The sequence below is a fragment of the Balaenoptera borealis genome, assembly GCF_965194805.1.
Source record: "Balaenoptera borealis genome assembly, chromosome: 14".
NCBI classification, from domain to species: domain Eukaryota; kingdom Metazoa; phylum Chordata; class Mammalia; order Artiodactyla; family Balaenopteridae; genus Balaenoptera; species Balaenoptera borealis.
In genome coordinates this window covers 69,845,327-69,858,921 of record NC_138875.1, presented here as the reverse complement: position 1 = coordinate 69,858,921, position 13,595 = coordinate 69,845,327, and the positions used below count along the sequence as shown (strand labels likewise).

The 13,595-nt window shown below is 50.4% G+C and overlaps 2 protein-coding genes across 15 annotated transcripts in view; one reads left to right on the top strand and one right to left on the bottom strand.

The window, feature by feature from the left end:
* Nucleotides 1-7,897, bottom strand: part of EWSR1 (EWS RNA binding protein 1) — a 28,751-nt gene extending 20,854 nt beyond the window's left edge. For all 4 annotated transcript variants that reach the window (XM_082355587.1, XM_082355588.1, XM_082355589.1 and 1 more), the window contains exons 1-4: nt 7,803-7,897; nt 3,453-3,489; nt 3,015-3,066; nt 1,646-1,769 (exon numbers count right to left, since the gene is read on the bottom strand). In XM_082355587.1, coding sequence (XP_082211713.1) covers nt 1,646-1,769; nt 3,015-3,066; nt 3,453-3,489; nt 7,803-7,815 — 226 coding nt within the window. In that variant the 5' untranslated portion in view covers nt 7,816-7,897. The remainder of the gene's footprint in view (nt 1-1,645; nt 1,770-3,014; nt 3,067-3,452; nt 3,490-7,802) is intronic.
* A 49-nt stretch (nt 7,898-7,946) lies between these two features.
* Nucleotides 7,947-13,595, top strand: RHBDD3 (rhomboid domain containing 3). 11 transcript variants are annotated; one of them, XM_082355599.1, is made up of 7 exons: nt 8,029-8,080; nt 8,580-8,747; nt 10,448-10,637; nt 11,330-11,713; nt 12,640-12,802; nt 12,892-13,179; nt 13,267-13,595. In XM_082355599.1, the coding sequence occupies exons 3-7, from the start codon at nt 10,490-10,492 to the stop codon at nt 13,442-13,444; spliced, it is 1,161 nt and encodes a 386-aa protein (XP_082211725.1). In that variant the 5' UTR covers nt 8,029-8,080; nt 8,580-8,747; nt 10,448-10,489; the 3' UTR covers nt 13,445-13,595. The 11 variants fall into 11 exon arrangements, with proteins under 11 accessions (XP_082211727.1, XP_082211725.1, XP_082211729.1 ...); XM_082355598.1 differs by lacking the exon at nt 8,029-8,080 and adding an exon at nt 8,097-8,115; XM_082355604.1 differs by lacking the exons at nt 8,029-8,080; nt 8,580-8,747 and adding exons at nt 8,290-8,415; nt 9,065-9,201.

Genomic DNA, 13,595 nt, shown 5'->3' with positions numbered 1-13,595 from the left:
TTTTAAAATAAGTTAAGGTCAAAAACATACAAAACATCTAGTTATAGTAAATCAGTCATGGGGATGTAATCTGCAGCATGATGACTACAGTTAGCAATACTGTATTGTATATTTGAAAGTTGCTAAGAGAGACGATCCTAAAAGCTCTCATCAAAAGGATGTGTGGTGATTCATGTTAACTAGACTTACTGTGGTGATTTCACAACATCCACAAATATTGAATCATGTTGTACACCTGAAACTAATGTTATATATGTCAATTACATCTCATTAAAAACATAATAGCTTGAATATGTAAAGTTCACCTCACAATTTGAAAATTCTGTGCTAAAAATACAAACTGCAGAGTCTCAGTTCCAGCTTTTCCTACAGTTGCCAACACCCACAGAAAGTTTAAACATTTCCCATCCTATTCAATGATTTGCATTAATGAGATAGATTAGGAAATACTTCCCATCAAATCCAGGACATTGTCAGGAAGTGAGATAAATTACAGGTGGGTTTCTCCCTACTAATGACTCTGATAGACCATATATAACTTGGGGATTAAAGACAGTTTGAAAAATAAAAGTTTTTACATCTTTAAGGTAGGGATCCTGAAATGTCACACAGCACCAAACATAAAAAAGTTATTGTAAAATTTTCACAGGCTCCACTTTCAACCCCAGTATTAGGATACAATTTATTCTAATTCTTAAAATAATTTTTCTTTTTTGCTGCCTGGAATGCTGTTACATATATATTTAAGACATACTATGAATTAAAATAATTCATTAACACTTAAACAGAAAATAAAATGTGTCTGGACTGGAAGCCAACCAACAGACAAACATAATACATGCAAGGTGGCAATCTGTTCCTCTGAATAAATCTAATCATGCAATCTATCCTTCAGGGAATAGGGGGAAATCAGCTGGGGAGTAGTCACCTGAAATACCTTTGAGAAGGTGAGCAACTATTATTAAGGTTTGACACAAAATAATGTAAAATAAAACAAAGCGAAACCTTTCCCAAAATCACATAAAGAAAAGGGACATGGATCTGCGAATGGCACCTGAAGCAGTTTTCCATTAGCACCTTATTGTGTGTGATGTTAGAAAGTTTGAGGGTTAAACAAATGAAAACACCTAAAGGGTTAACATTACAGGGTTAGACAAGATGGAAAGCAATTCCCATGCAAGAATGAGCAGGATAGTCAAACCTGTACTGGTCCCTTCTACTGTGGAAAGCACAAAACAAAAAGTAGAGGGCACACTATCAGATGAAGCAAACAGATGTGAAAATCAGTTTGATTTTTAAGCAGCTCAGTTTAAGAAGGCTCATTCTTTCCCAGTATTAGCATTAGCACAATCTCTTATATATTCTCCATTTTGTCGTGAGATTACTCAATACACTGTATAAAATAGTTAGAAGGAAAAGTTCTTTTTTCCTTTGGAATTTATCCCACCCACATTCTATTAGAGATCCCTCAAGGAGAATATAAGGAAAAGGACAAAAACAAAACAAAAACCCCCAGCTCCTCCTAAGAATAAAGGATTCCCAAACGCCAAGGTATCAACCAGAATATACACCCAAGAGCACAAGTAACAAGCTTCTTAGCAAACACCCTAGCTAATGTAACCCCAAAGTCTCTCTAGAGTCTTACCAGTGGGAGGCTGTCCATAAGAAGTTGCATAGGCGGTCTGCCCATAGGTTGCAGTGGTCTGAGCCTGGGTATAGCTGACATCAGTGGGCTGTCCATAGGTTCCGTAACTTTGTTGCCCATATGCCTGCTCAAAGAAAATGGATTTAAGGACTTCATATATGAATCTTGTATTTTAGCAATAAAATGGACTGACTTCTAAGTTCCTAAATTGGAAAAACAAAGTCAAAAATATGCTTTCTAATAAAAAGATTTAAAAAAAACAGACAAGTGATCGCAGTATCATGAATGCTTGTTTCCCCTTATCTAATCCACTCATATTTTCATAAACTACAAAAAAGTTCCTGAGATAATCAGGCAAAACCACAATTTAACGATACAGGAGATTAACAAGATGCCCTCAAATGATTAACAATGAGGGAACAGGTGTATAATCGCCAGCACTTAGTGTAGCAGTTTTAGCAAATGGAAACAAATGCTAGGAAGATAAAATGAACAACGAAAATGAAAATGGGACTAAAATCTGTCAGACGATTTTGAAAACTATATTTTCAGCTTGAGACAAAATTTTAAAAATTATCATACCACTTCAAAGAAAATGAACAAGAACACTGCATATATTCTTAAGACAGCAAGAGTGCTGTCTTTTGAACCTGGACATCAGTAATACTTAAAACCTGGCAAGGAATGAACTGTTTTTTCAGATATTAGCAAGATCACATTCTAGACGTGAATGACCAGTTATGTAAGATCAGCTAGAGACATCACATTCTGCCTGTCCTATAATGTTTCCATGGCAGAGCTACTATATCCATTTTATGCCACAGACCATTTCAGAATTTGAGATGATACTGAGAACACTAGGTGGCTAATTTCTAGTATCTGTTGGCCTAGACTTTAGAATAGACTCATGTACTAGAAAGAGCTCAAAAGCCCTATAGTTAGGCAGCCATAAGAGCTAACCCATCACTTACTGTGTGACCAGTGGCGAATGGTGTAATATCTATGCACTGTAATTTTTCATCTGCAAAATGTCATAATATCACCTTCCTCTGCAGAACTGCTGTATGATTAAATTAAATAAATTTAAACACAAAATATGTAGAAGGAACAAGCATGGAGCAGAACACCTAACTTGAGAAACCATACTAGGAAGGAAAGGAGAGCTAGCAACTCCCAGTTTGAGGATGGTTTCATTACAATGGCACTCCCACTGTGAAAGTTTAAACGCCTGTGTATTTTATGATTACAAGCACATTATACTCTTCTACTACCTAATTTCTGAAAAAGATTCATGCTAGCTATTGTTTCAATGGCTGATGGAAATATTTTACTTGGGGATGCAGCCACAAATAATTATCTTAAAGATTACCTGGGTGGTCTGTGCATATCCTTGAGTGGGCTGGGCGGTGTAAGCACTGTAGCTGTAAGAGAAATTAAATGCAAGAACTGAATATAGAAATCCAGATTCCATTACTAAATCCTCTACAATTAAAGGAGGCTCTGTAAGCGGCTAGGCCCGTGAGCCACGACTACTGAGCCTGCGCGTCTGGAGCCCGTGCTCCGCAACAAGAGAGGCCGCGACAGTGAGAGGCCCGCGCACCGCAATGAAGAGTGGACCCCGCTCGCTGGGACTGGAGAAAGCCCTCGCACAGAAACGAAGACCCAACACACCCAAAAATAAATAAATTAATTAATTAAAAGGAAAGGAGGGGGGAAATTGATAAATTAAAAAAAAAAAAAAAGGAGGCTCTGTACCCTAAAAAACAACCAATCACACCCAAGGTACTGCTATAAAAGTCTGACTTACCCCTGCTGGGCTGCAGCTTGGCTGTATGTACTGTAATCTAGAGAAAACAAGGAAAGAAAATAGTGTGAAGCCAACGTTTACAAGGAGAAAGGAAAAAAGGGGGGAAGGCATGCAGGTGGCAGGAAGATGAATTTTAAAAACTGTACTGAGGGACTTTCCTGGTGGCACAGTGGTTAAGAATCCGCCTGCCAATGCAGGGGACACGGGTTCGAGCCCTGGTCTGGGAAGATCCCACATGCCGCGGAGCAACTAAGCCCGTGCGCCACAACTACTGAAGCCCGTGCGCCACAATTACTGAAGCCCGTGTGCCTAGAGCCCGTGCTCCGCAACGAGAAGCCCCCGCTCGCCATAACTAGAGAAAGCCCACACGCAGCAATGAAGACCCAACACAGCCAAAAATAAATAAATAAAATAAATATATTTTAAAAAACCCCAAAAAACGGTATTGAGAGGACCTACAGGACAACACAGGTCCAAATGAGTACCTCTTATCTTTCAACACCAAACTAAAAAAACCTGAGCCAGTTAAACAGAAAATTTGAACAAAGTGCCAGCTAATGAGGTCAAGATCATCTGATTTGGCAAAGATACTTTGCATGTTCCCATGACTACAAACTTCCCTTAACTGTAGGCTGTCATTTCAAATATATGATCATCATCCTAAAACTAACAGGAGAACAAGATAAACTCAAGAGGATCCGAAGTTTTACCTTCATATAAAAAGGAGGCATGCAACAATATAACGTTTAACACCAGAATGGTTACATCAGAAGCTACACCTCCTCAAAAACTAGTTTAAAGAAAAAAAATCACTCCCTCACTTTAGCAAGTTAGACCAACCATAATTCCCTAGGAGGACTGTGAAATGAAATGGCAGAAAACAAGAGGACAATCATCTCAATCCAGTGTTCTAAAGGGTTTGCTGACTGTATGAGGGCTACATCTGTAGAATAATTTAAAAACTAGACACATTTTAAGTACCAGTGAAGCAGTCAAGGCAGAATCATGATAACTGGCAGAGGAGAAAGCATTTAATCTTTTGGGGAATAACTTGGTTTTAGGTAACATCATCTTTTTAAACTCAAGTGATTTCAACTTAAAAAAAAACAATTTTTCTTCCCCTTTCCTCTCTAAGTAAAGCTTCCTACAACTTTCCTTTTCATAAGAAATTTACAACACGCATAAAAAAGGACTAAAAACGAAAACAAAAAAACCCCTCTGGTCCACTGAGGCATCTGCAAGTAGTGAAAACAGAAAATAAAATGGTTAATAGGTTTTCATGGCACTACTGAATCAAACATATATTTTTAAAGAAGTTAAAGTAATTATTTTTTAAAACTCCTGCCCAATTCTTTGCTCTCCACAAGAACTATGTATCTTATTCTATGTTAGAAGGCAACACTGTCATTAAGGCAGACCAAAGGGTCCTTTCTTTTCCAATCAGAAAATAGTCCCTCATCTGAAAGCAATAGTTGACAGCTCTTGGTGGAGGGGTTTCTAACCCCACTCCATTCAAAGCCTGCTTCACAGTTCACCTGGCCTGCCCCCAGAGCATTTTGCTGAATCCATCTCTTTAACTTGGCTCATTCTTCATCTCTATACACTTCACTTGACCACTTTCCTTCCTCTGTACACCCTTAACTCAGAACCCTGAATCAACATTATCAAATCAATGGCCAAAGGCTATGTATAATGAACAAATTGATTTGTTCAAGACAATCTTAGCTCTGTATGTGACATATAAAAAACTAAATGCAAATCACTTCTTCCATGTTGTAGTTACAAAATAAACATACCAACGAAGCATCAAAAATCAAATATTTCAAACTACCTTCTGCAGAGGCTTCTGTATGAGAAATTATTCTAAATAGCTGACATATAAGCTCAATGTCTGCAAGAGGACTGCTACACAAGAACAGTTATGTAAAACATCAAAGTGGCGAAGCTGACATGAACAAGGAATGATCTCAGATCCATGGGAAAGCAGCTGATTTAGCCCCATATTGGTGGGCTACGGGAAGTAGCAAATGTGTTTCATGAGAACTTATGTTATCTACCTATAGCATACAAACATTATATGGCCTCAAAAATCTACACTTACACATTGGTCAGATTATTTAGCAGTTATGTTTTTTTGTTTTGTTTTTTTAACTCCCAAATCTGCAGCTGAAGACTACACTAAAAATACAGGACAGGCTGAGGAGAGAAGGGGCTGTGACCGCGGGGTGGGGGTGGGGGGGGGGGCGTGCCTCCAGAGTGCTGACAATGTTCTATTTCTTGGTCTGAATGGTGGTTACTTGGGAGTTCGTGTTGTAATTCTTCGTTAAAGTGGACATATACTCTAGGTACTTTTCTATATATGCTACACATGAGGAGGAAAAACAACTAACATTACCCAAGGTGGTGGCTTTTAGATACTTTAAGGCAGTCACGATCAAAACTGCAGAGATTTAGAGCTTCAGACTACATCATGAGTTAAAGTCACTACGGGACAACTTTGTGGGAGCCAAAATACTTTGCTGTAAGGTCAGAAGCTGAAGGCTGAAAAAGCTCTTAAAAGGTCTAGCCTAACCTCTTCATTTGGACTGAAAGGAAACCAAAGTCCAGATAAGTTAATGACCCCCCAAAGGGCCCCCAGCCAGGCCTATTACTGTGTGTCTACATAATCCACAATTGTACTTCCAATATAGTATGTGGTGGTTACCAGTAAACAGAGCTTGAACAAAGTAGAACGAAAAAGGGGCAAGTCCAGCCACACACAAATTTGCAAACACACATATTTACTCCCCAAACGTTAACAGGGAAGGGAGAGTAGCACTCCCCCTTACAAAATCCTAACACTGCAGGGAAGAGGAAGGTGGAAAGGGCTCTGAGGAAACCATTTCCCACCAAGATGTGTCTAAGACTGTGGTTATTTCAGAGTTCTTTCTTCTAGGGGCACTCTGTACCCTGGCACTAACAGCCAGCATCTACCTGCTTGTTTACTGACAACATAGTTGCGGAGAGTTCTTAAACTGTCATTCCGTTGCTGGATTCTGGACCCTTTTCAAATTAAAACTCTGAAGGACCCAGAGCTTTTCCCATCTTCCATCTTCTCCAACTGCCTCTTAAGGCCTGGAGTCAGGCTGCCTAAGAACACCCCCGGAGGCAAAAATGCCCCACTCGACCAATAACCACAAGTTAGTGCAGGAACAGGCTGCAAACTGCAGGTCACGTTTAGGCTACTCTCTTACACACTCTGAGCGTCAAGGAACACCCCAAACATCATATTCCAGTTCCCACCCCGGGCTTTCAAAGTCCAGTCCGCACCTCCTTCCGCTCTCTTCTATCAGTCCACGAAATAAACAAGCCTCTCAGCTTAACCTAAGCGAATAAACGTGCGAAACGATTACTTAAGTATAATTCAAACACCGACTGGGGCCTTTTGTTTCCCCTAAGTCAAAGACGCCAGAAATTTCTTTCGGTGGGAATTTCTGGCCACACGATCCGGGTTGGCCTTATACAAAAAATCTCCCTTGCCGTCTGCTGAAAAATGGCCCTGGGAATTGATTTTTGGGGCGGTAAGGAGAATTAATAATGGTAAAAAGCGAATCCCGAAGAGGCAGCCGATTGGGGGGCTGTAAAGGAGCGGGGGGGCACTCCGTCTAAAGCCCAGTTCGGGCAAAAGTTCGGCTTGGGGGTTGGAGCCCGCCGAGGAGGCAGCTCGGCGGCCCCGGACGCCCCAGCCGACCCGGCTTTAAGAATGACGGGCCTCCCGCTCATAGGTCGGCGCCCCTCGGCTCACAAATCCGCGAAACCTTTTTTGTTTATTTGCTTTTTTTCCCTCGTCTTCTCGGTGAGGCAGAGGAGCGCTCGGGCTTGGGCTGCCGCCCTGGAAATGGGGTTGGGGTGGGGAGAGTCAGAGGGTCAGCGGGCCTGCGGCTTCTCAAGCCGCCGCCGGCCCCCCCCCAACCTCCGGTTTCGGGGTGTCGGGCCCGAAGCCTAGCCGAGCCCTCCCACCCCCACGCGGGGCCCCAGAGGCCGCAGGCCCCGCCCACGTGGCGGGCTGCCCAGGGCGCAGGGCCCGACGGCCACCACACAATGGAGACCAAAGCAGGCCCCGCGCGTACCCGCCGCCTCGAGCCCCCGGCGCGCGGGGGGCGCCGGAAGGTTCCAGAACCGGCCTGCCCCGTTGGGGGAGGGGAGGGAGCGGAGGGGGACTCCGGCCGTCGAGCTTCTCGAACCGCGACGGGTACCTCACGTCCCTCTCGGCAGGTCCACTCAGTCGTCCCGGCCACCCCGAGAAACAAGCAGCCCCCAATTTGGGCATCCTGGCAGTCGCCGGAGCGACCGCAGTTCCACCATACTCACCCGTGGACGCCATTTTCTCTCTCCTTCCTTCTCGTTCTCTCAACGTCCGTCTCCCTCTCGCTTTCCCTCTAGGCGCCGCACTGCGCAAGCGCGAAACCCGCAACCTCGGGTGCTACCATCGGGCCAGGCCACGGGGGTGGGAAAGGGAGGGACGAACCACAGCTTTCTCGCCCTTCGCGCCCGCAACTCTAGTCCTAATCCTCTCTAAAGAGCACCGGATGTGACGTGCGGGCCAAAATAGCACCGCAGGGGCGGGAGCGGCTGGCGAGCGGATCTTGGTAACAAGTCGGAGTGATTCTCCGGCCGATGCTAGGTTGTTTGGAATGGTTACTCCCGCTGGCTCTAGGGACCGTCTCTGAAGAGTCGGCCTTGGAGGGAAACGGAGGCCGGCGGGAGGGCTGGGGGAAGGGACCGGGGCCTAGAACAACTGCTGACTAATCGGCGGGCGGCGGCGGAGGAGGAGGGGGTGGCGTGCCGACCGGTCAGCCCGGGTCACGCGCCCGAGGGCGAGCAGAATGGGCTCGGGGCGCTCGGGCGTCGGCGGGAGGCTAGAGTACCGACTCCCAGCCAAGGGCTCTACTCGGCCTTCTGGGGGCGGGGGGTGCGCTGCGCCGTGAGTACCCCAGACACGTGGCCCGGTCCGCGGGGGAGGGGGCCAAGGCCGGTGGGCTGGATGGGAGGCTCCGAACGTAGCGCCCGGCCCGAGAGCCCCCCAGTAACGGTCGAGGTTGAGAAGACCCTTTAATCACCTCTCATCCAACAACCTTGTTTTTACAGAAGGGGAAACTGAGGCCCAAGGACTTGGGGTACTTTTCCTAAAGTCACAAAGCTGAGCCCCACCCACACCCTGGGACCCCCCCCCCCCCACACACACACACTGTCCATCACCCGGAAGAATTGTCCCTGTCCTGTCTTACCATTCTGTCCTCCCGGCTTCCCAGTAAGGTAGGCAGAGCCTGATGCTGCACAGCCCCGTTTTATAGATAAAGAGACTGAGACCTGGAGCGTTCAGATCCCAGTTCTGCTGGTCCATGGGCAAGTCTCTCACTCTTGCTAAAGTACACGGGGTGGGGGGGGGAGGATGGTTGTGAGGGTGCAGGAGAAGGCTGGCAGTGGGTGCCTTGGCTCCCTGCAAGGCTGGCACCTGGCTGACTTCTTGGATTCAACCCAGTCTCCCTAGGCAGATGCCCACGCCCAGTGAAGGGCAGGGCTCACCAAATCCTTCAGCGGGACCCGGAGCAAAGCTAGTGTCTTTCTTTCAGTGAAGACACATAAAGCACGAGCTATGTGCTAGGAGCACCCTGGGGAACTTGACCATGAGAAAGAGGAGCACCCCTCCTCCCCCAGTTCAGACCACCTGCCTAGAGAAAAACAGGCCAGGCGGTGCTCACTGTATAGGGTAGGTTCCAAGATGTGGAGGGACCAGAGGAGGGGAAGGGGACCTTTGAGCTGGGCTTCAAAGGGTGAATAGGAGTTTGCTGTTAGAGAGATGAAGGGAAGGACGTCACAGGCAGAGGAGTTTTCTGTATTTTTCCTGCAGGAAACTGGCGGGTGGGTTTTGATGCCAAGGATGCCCATGACAAGGGAGCTGATGAAGCAGCCTTCTTTTCTCTGGGGTTTTGCTTCCTGCCCTATAAAATCAGCTCAGTGGGAGTCCTGAGACAGGCTAGGGTACAGGAGTGAGGGGATTCCAGCAGGGCCTAGAGGACAGGCTGGATGTGAGGAGGGAGAATGGGAGAGAAAGCCTTGCCTCATGGGCAGGAAATTGGCACATTTGAGGGCTGGAGCAGCTGCTTCCATGTTCAGGCTTCCCCTTGTTGGGGACAGCCAGGATGGCTACAGTTTATCCAGCAGGAGCTGTGGGACTGCCTGAGTCCATTCCTTTTTCTCATCCTATGAGGAATGGATTTTTTTAATCCCCAATTTACAGATGAGGAAGGAGAGGCTCCAGATTTGCCCAGGGAGAGATACACAGCAGGAAGAAGTGGAGTGGATACTGAAATCTTTCTGTGAAAGGGAGGGTAGGGTCAGAGGGGCTGTGGTCGGGGCTCGAGGAAGGGGACGTCTCTGTCCAGTGTCACTGTATGCACTCAGGGTGTGAGACTCCTGTTGCCTCTCCTCCAACCCTTCTGCTCCACCCCCTCTCTAATCTGCCTGCCCTTTGGCTGGCCTTACCCCCTCTGTCAAGGGCAGCTCAGGCCACCTGGAGCTCTAAGTCAGTGGAGGGGAGGAGGGAGGGAGGAAGGTGGCTGGTCTGTAGCCTGAGGGAAGAGGGAGGCAGAGGAAAGCTGGAGATGGCCCTGAATTTACCCTGGGGGACTGCACAAATCCAAAAAATTTTGGGAGTCCAGGGCCCCCGTTCAACTTCCCATTCCCCGTGCTTCCCACTCCAGGCTCCTTTCCAGGGCCCATCAGGGCTCAGAGACCTTTTGGCCTGGCCTCTTCCCATCCTCACACATCGGTGGGATGGCAAGATGGCTAAACACATGGTTAGGCTCTGAGGTCCTCTACGGCCAAGTTGCTGCACCCGCCTCTCCAGCCTCATTTTTTATATCTGTAAAATTGTGCTGTTGGTATGGTAGCCGAAAGGAAGTCAGATAAAAGCTGCAATAATAACTGTTGTTATTGTTTTCCTTTACCCCTAGCACACAGCCCCAAGACCACCTTTGATCACCTTCAGACAAGCTATGCATGCCAGAGGTCCCCCTGGCCTACTGACCCCGGCGCTGCCTCTCGCCTCCTCCGTCCTGATGCTGCTCATGAGCGGCCTGTGGCTGCTGGGAGCCGGCCCCAGCCTTGTCCTGGCCCCAGAGCTGCTGCTGGACCCTTGGCAGGGTGAGGGCCAGCCACATGGGCCTTGGAGGAGGCAGGAGACTTGCTGTAGGGCCTGAGACCAGTTGGCAGGAGCAGCATGCATCCTGCAGTTGTCAGGCAAGGACAGGACCCAGGGCCCCGGGGAAGGTCAGCCTTGGACGGGAGCATGCCCAGCTCAACTACAGCCAAGAAGGGAGGGCCGAGGCCCTGGGCAGAGGGGCCAGCACAGGGGTGGGAGCCTGTGAGTAGGAATTCTTTTCAGACGGCTCCCCTTTCTGGTGGCTTTCCCTTAAAATAAACTAAGACTTTCAGTTAAGCCCAAAAACAGGAAGGAGGCACTAGGGGTTTGAGGAGTGACCCCAGCTGAACACCTGTTTCCCAAGAATGACAGCTTCCATTTACATTTGAGGAACCCAAATGATGCTCACAGAAGTGAAGTGACTTATCCATGGTTGGTTGTTCTTAAGAAGACCGAGTGTTGGGTCTGGCTTGTTCTACTTAAAGCAGCAGGGGGGCGGTCACAGTGTTTGGAAGCCCTTGGTCCCCACCACCAGTGATTAAACTACTGGCAGTGGGCAGACTTTGGCTCCCGGGGAGGGGAGGCTGGCTTAGTGGGCGGCCCTGGTGGAGGGTGTTTCCCCATCTGGCACACCTGGGCCAGCCTTGGGGGTTAGGGGCACTAACCTGGCACATAAGCCCGTTCTCTCTCCCAGCGCACCGGCTGCTGACACATGCCCTGGGCCACGAGGCCCTCCCAGGGCTGCTGCTGAGCCTGCTGCTCCTGCCCACGCTGGGCTGGCGGCAGGAGTGCCACCTGGGCACACTGCGGTTCCTGCATGCCTCCACCCTCCTCGCCCTGGCCTCCGGGCTGATGGCTGTCCTGCTGGCAGGCCTCGGGGTGTCCAGTGCAGCCGGGGGCTGTGGATACATGCCTGTCCACCTGGCCATGCTGGCGGGGCAGGGTTACCACCCTAGACGGCCCCGTGGGGCACTGCCACCATGGCTCCTGCCGTGGCTGCTGCTCGCCCTGACACCACTGCTCAGCTCCGAGCCGCCCTTCCTGCAGCTCTTCTGCGGCCTCCTGGCTGGCCTGGCCTGTATCCTTTGCCTTGGCCCAGGGCTCGTATGGACGTGTGGGTTCTGTGGCTGGGCCCCCAGGGTGCCTGGGAAGGAATTGGCACAAGGGGTCAGGCCCCCACATTCACACACATCCCAGGAGCGTCTCCAAGTCCTACTCTCGCCTGGCTCTGGGCTGGGGACTGGGGGCTTGTGGCCATGTAGAGGTACCAATTACAATTTAAAGGAGAGCCTGGGAGCTGAGGGGCCCAAGGAGGCACTTAATCTGGACGTACCAGTGGAGGTGGGTCTACGCCGAGACCATGCAGAAGGAGGGGTTCAGGTGACGAGAAGTGGAAAAGGAGAGCATGGGCCCGGCAGACAGTACAGAGGGTGTAAGGACCAGGGTGAGCGTGAGCCTGCGACTCTCCTGGCACCAAAAGGGGGAACGACCTGCAGCCAGTGGTGCAGGTGTGTTAAACACAGACTTTTGCTCTAAAGACGCTTAATGCTTGTCGGGAACAACAGTGCAGTCAGAGGGAACAGTGGGTGCAGGCTGACCCTGGAGTCGTTTAGGATTGGGGACACCCGGCTGAATCCTGGAGAGGGGAGCATGTCGCCCTGGCTGGGGCAGGGCCCAGGGGTGGGCCTGGTGTCACAGGCCTGAGCAGGCACACAGGCCTCAGGGGACAGCGGGCAGGGGGCGGCTGAATGGGGATGAGACAGGTTTTGGGATGAGGCACATCTGGCTCTGCCTCTCATTGGCTGGGTAGCTTCAGGCAGGGCCCTCTTCCTCTCTGAGCCTCCGCTGCTGACGAGGGTGATGACACCTCCCTGGCAGGGCCACAGTGAGGAGACAGGAGGGAATTCCCATCAGACACTTGGCACAGGGCCTGGCATGTGGCGCGGGCTCACCCCTGGCTGGATGTGGTTTTCCTTGACCGGCCGCCCTGCCCTGGGCAGACAGACGCGGCTGGGGCCTTCCGGTGGCTGGAGATCTCTGAGCAGCGGCTGCAGGCACTGCAGGAGGGTGTCCTGTGCAGGGCCCTGGCAGGGTGCTGGCCACTCCAGCTCCTTCCCACCCCAGGCAGCCAGGGTGAGCTGCCTGTCACCCATCCTGCCGGAGTGAGGTGAGGGTGATGCCGAGGACACTGGCCCCGGTGGTGGAAGCCATGCCGGTGGCTGGCAGTCAGGCCTTCTTCTGCTTCTGCCCCTCCAGGCCACCCACCCCTGGACCTCCTTACATGGCCTCCCCTAGCCTCTGGCCCCTCAGCGAAGGCTCAGCCCCGCTCCCGCCAGGCCTGGGGCCTGTGCAGCCGCTCTGGGAGGGCTCCTCAGAGGTGGGACTGGCCTGGTCTGGGCCCAGCTTCCCCCCAGGGACCCCGCTGTGGGCAGCCCTGGACGAGCAGATACTGCAGAAGGGGATCCAGGCCTCGCTCCTTGAGGGGCCAGCCCAGGGTCCCGAGAGCCCACTCCGGCTGCCTAAGTCCTCTGTCTCCTCCCTGCGGTAAGGTGGGGTAAGTAGGGGTGGGGTCCCCTGGTGTGGGGGCTGGAGGCGGCCCTGACACTCCCTCCCTGTCCCCTCTTCCCACAGGCTGCAGCAACTGGAGCGCATGGGCTTCCCCACGGAGCAGGCGGTGGTGGCCCTGGCAGCCACGGGCCGTGTGGAGGGTGCCGTGTCACTGCTGGTTGGTGGGGAGGTGGGCACCGAGGCGCTGGTGACTCAGGGGAGGGGTGGGCCCACCCACCCTGAGGGTCCTGGGCCCCCCTAGCACAGGCAGGCTCTCAGGTGAGAAGAAGCCTGGCCTGTGGGTGGGAAGTCGGAGCCCAGCCCTGTCTGCTGAGAGTCAGGGTGGGTTTAGGGGCAGCCCCCCAGCATCCTGCCCTGGTACTGTTTAGAATAAAAACCAGTTCACTTTTCAA

Bases quoted from the DNA above. Each gene is read 5' to 3' on its own strand.
- RHBDD3 (XM_082355601.1), top strand. From the start codon at position 10,490: ATGCATGCCAGAGGTCCCCCTGGCCTACTGACCCCGGCGCTGCCTCTC. The intron at 11,714-12,639 runs GTATCCTTTGCC...CTGGGCAGACAG, and splicing joins CCTCCTGGCTGGCCTGGCCT to ACGCGGCTGGGGCCTTCCGG. The intron at 13,180-13,266 runs GTAAGGTGGGGT...CTCTTCCCACAG, and splicing joins TCCTCTGTCTCCTCCCTGCG to GCTGCAGCAACTGGAGCGCA.